Genomic DNA, 1,530 nt, shown 5'->3' on the forward strand with positions numbered 1-1,530 from the left:
GCCTATCTGATATATAATAATAACATTTATTCCATACAATACAGATATGTTTCAAAAAGTCTTGTGATGGAAAGATTTTAGACATTATTTCAATCATTGTTTTAATGTTATTGGAAATTATATTTGTGTTATAGTTTAGAACAATAACAATTCCATTGATTCCTTCTTCTTCTTTAACATATCCAACTATACCATTCAAAAACTCTTCATTAAATTCTTTTAATTCTTGAAGACTTGGTGTGTCAATAACAGTTACATCACTTCTTTCTCCTTCTCCAGACTGTACATCAGCTTCTCTTGTTTCTGAAATTGTACTATCACTAACTTTAAAAACATTACTCTTTAAAATGAAATTACCAACTGAACTTTTCCCATTTCCTGTTTCTCCAATTAAAAGGAATTTTGTTTGTTTTGGTTTATCTTCTGATACACTCATTGTTTATTTTGTAGTTTCCAATGATTTATTTAAATACTACAATTAGGTTATTTCATAAAATATTTGTTTGTAAATGATGTTTGTTGGTTATTTATGTAAAAATAAATCTATCGTATTTAAAATGATAAAACAAACATACCCCTTTTATTTATAATTAATTTGTATGAAACAAATTTAGAATAGTCAATGAAAATAATATAACACTTTATAAAATAAAATACATTCAATTGAGTTAATGAAAATGTTAAATATTTCACATGGAAAGGAAAATGACAAAAATGGAAATGAGAGGATGATGAATATGAAGAAATTCACACAGAAAATGTGTTATATGTTGTTTGACTTATACAACTATAAACAAACAATATTTTCATCACTACTCAATACATTTATTTTATATTATTTCTTTTTTAAACTGATTAAAAACAATATGTCTTTTTTAAAAGTATTTTATCATTTTTTATTATCAAATTCAAAACATAAGTCATTTATAATGTTTGATTAACCGTCAATTATTGAGTGTTACTTGTCTCTTAGTCATCACTAGAATTTTCCTACATCCATGAAAAATCCTTAGCACCAGAACCAAAATGACGTTCATTACAATTAATATTATCACTACTAACAGTAGTAGCACCAGGACCAAAAGGACGATTAGTACAATTAGCATGACTACTACTAGCAGTAGCAGTAGTAGCAGCAATAGCAGCAGTAGCAGTAGTAGCAATAACAATAGCCTCACTAACTCTTCGTAATGTCGACTTTGTTTGTTTGTCTTTTGATGAACCCATTTATGTTTTATCAGTTGTTTAGTTTCTTTAAATACCATAGGACGTTATGTTTTATTTTTGGATTGGATAACAATAATTATAAGTCACTGTATTTTTCAATAAAAATTATTTTATATAATTTGTTAGTTTGTTTTTATTCAAAATACGAAATGTAATCGTTTTTATTATCACGGCATTCTAATTCTGGTTTACAACAATTATATTTCAATTATTTGTAAATTCACTCTTCTTATTATTCCTCTATTTGAATAAATCAATCACCTAAATGTGATGGTTTTATAGGACGTGAATATACAACAAGAA

The 1,530-nt window shown here is 25.8% G+C and overlaps 1 protein-coding gene across 1 annotated transcript; it reads right to left on the reverse strand.

Annotated features, from left to right (window-relative positions):
* On the reverse strand, window positions 1–436 carry EHI_079610 (AIG1 family protein, putative; the record flags this gene model as incomplete). Its single annotated transcript, XM_001914532.1, has 1 exon — window positions 1–436. A coding segment is annotated over one exon (436 nt), but the record flags the coding sequence as incomplete, so codon positions are not given.
* Between the last annotated feature and the right edge of the window lie 1,094 nt (window positions 437–1,530).

Source organism: Entamoeba histolytica, genomic scaffold, assembly GCF_000208925.1.
Source record: "Entamoeba histolytica HM-1:IMSS scf_1104750517519 genomic scaffold, whole genome shotgun sequence".
NCBI lineage: Eukaryota > Evosea > Mastigamoebida > Endamoebidae > Entamoeba > Entamoeba histolytica.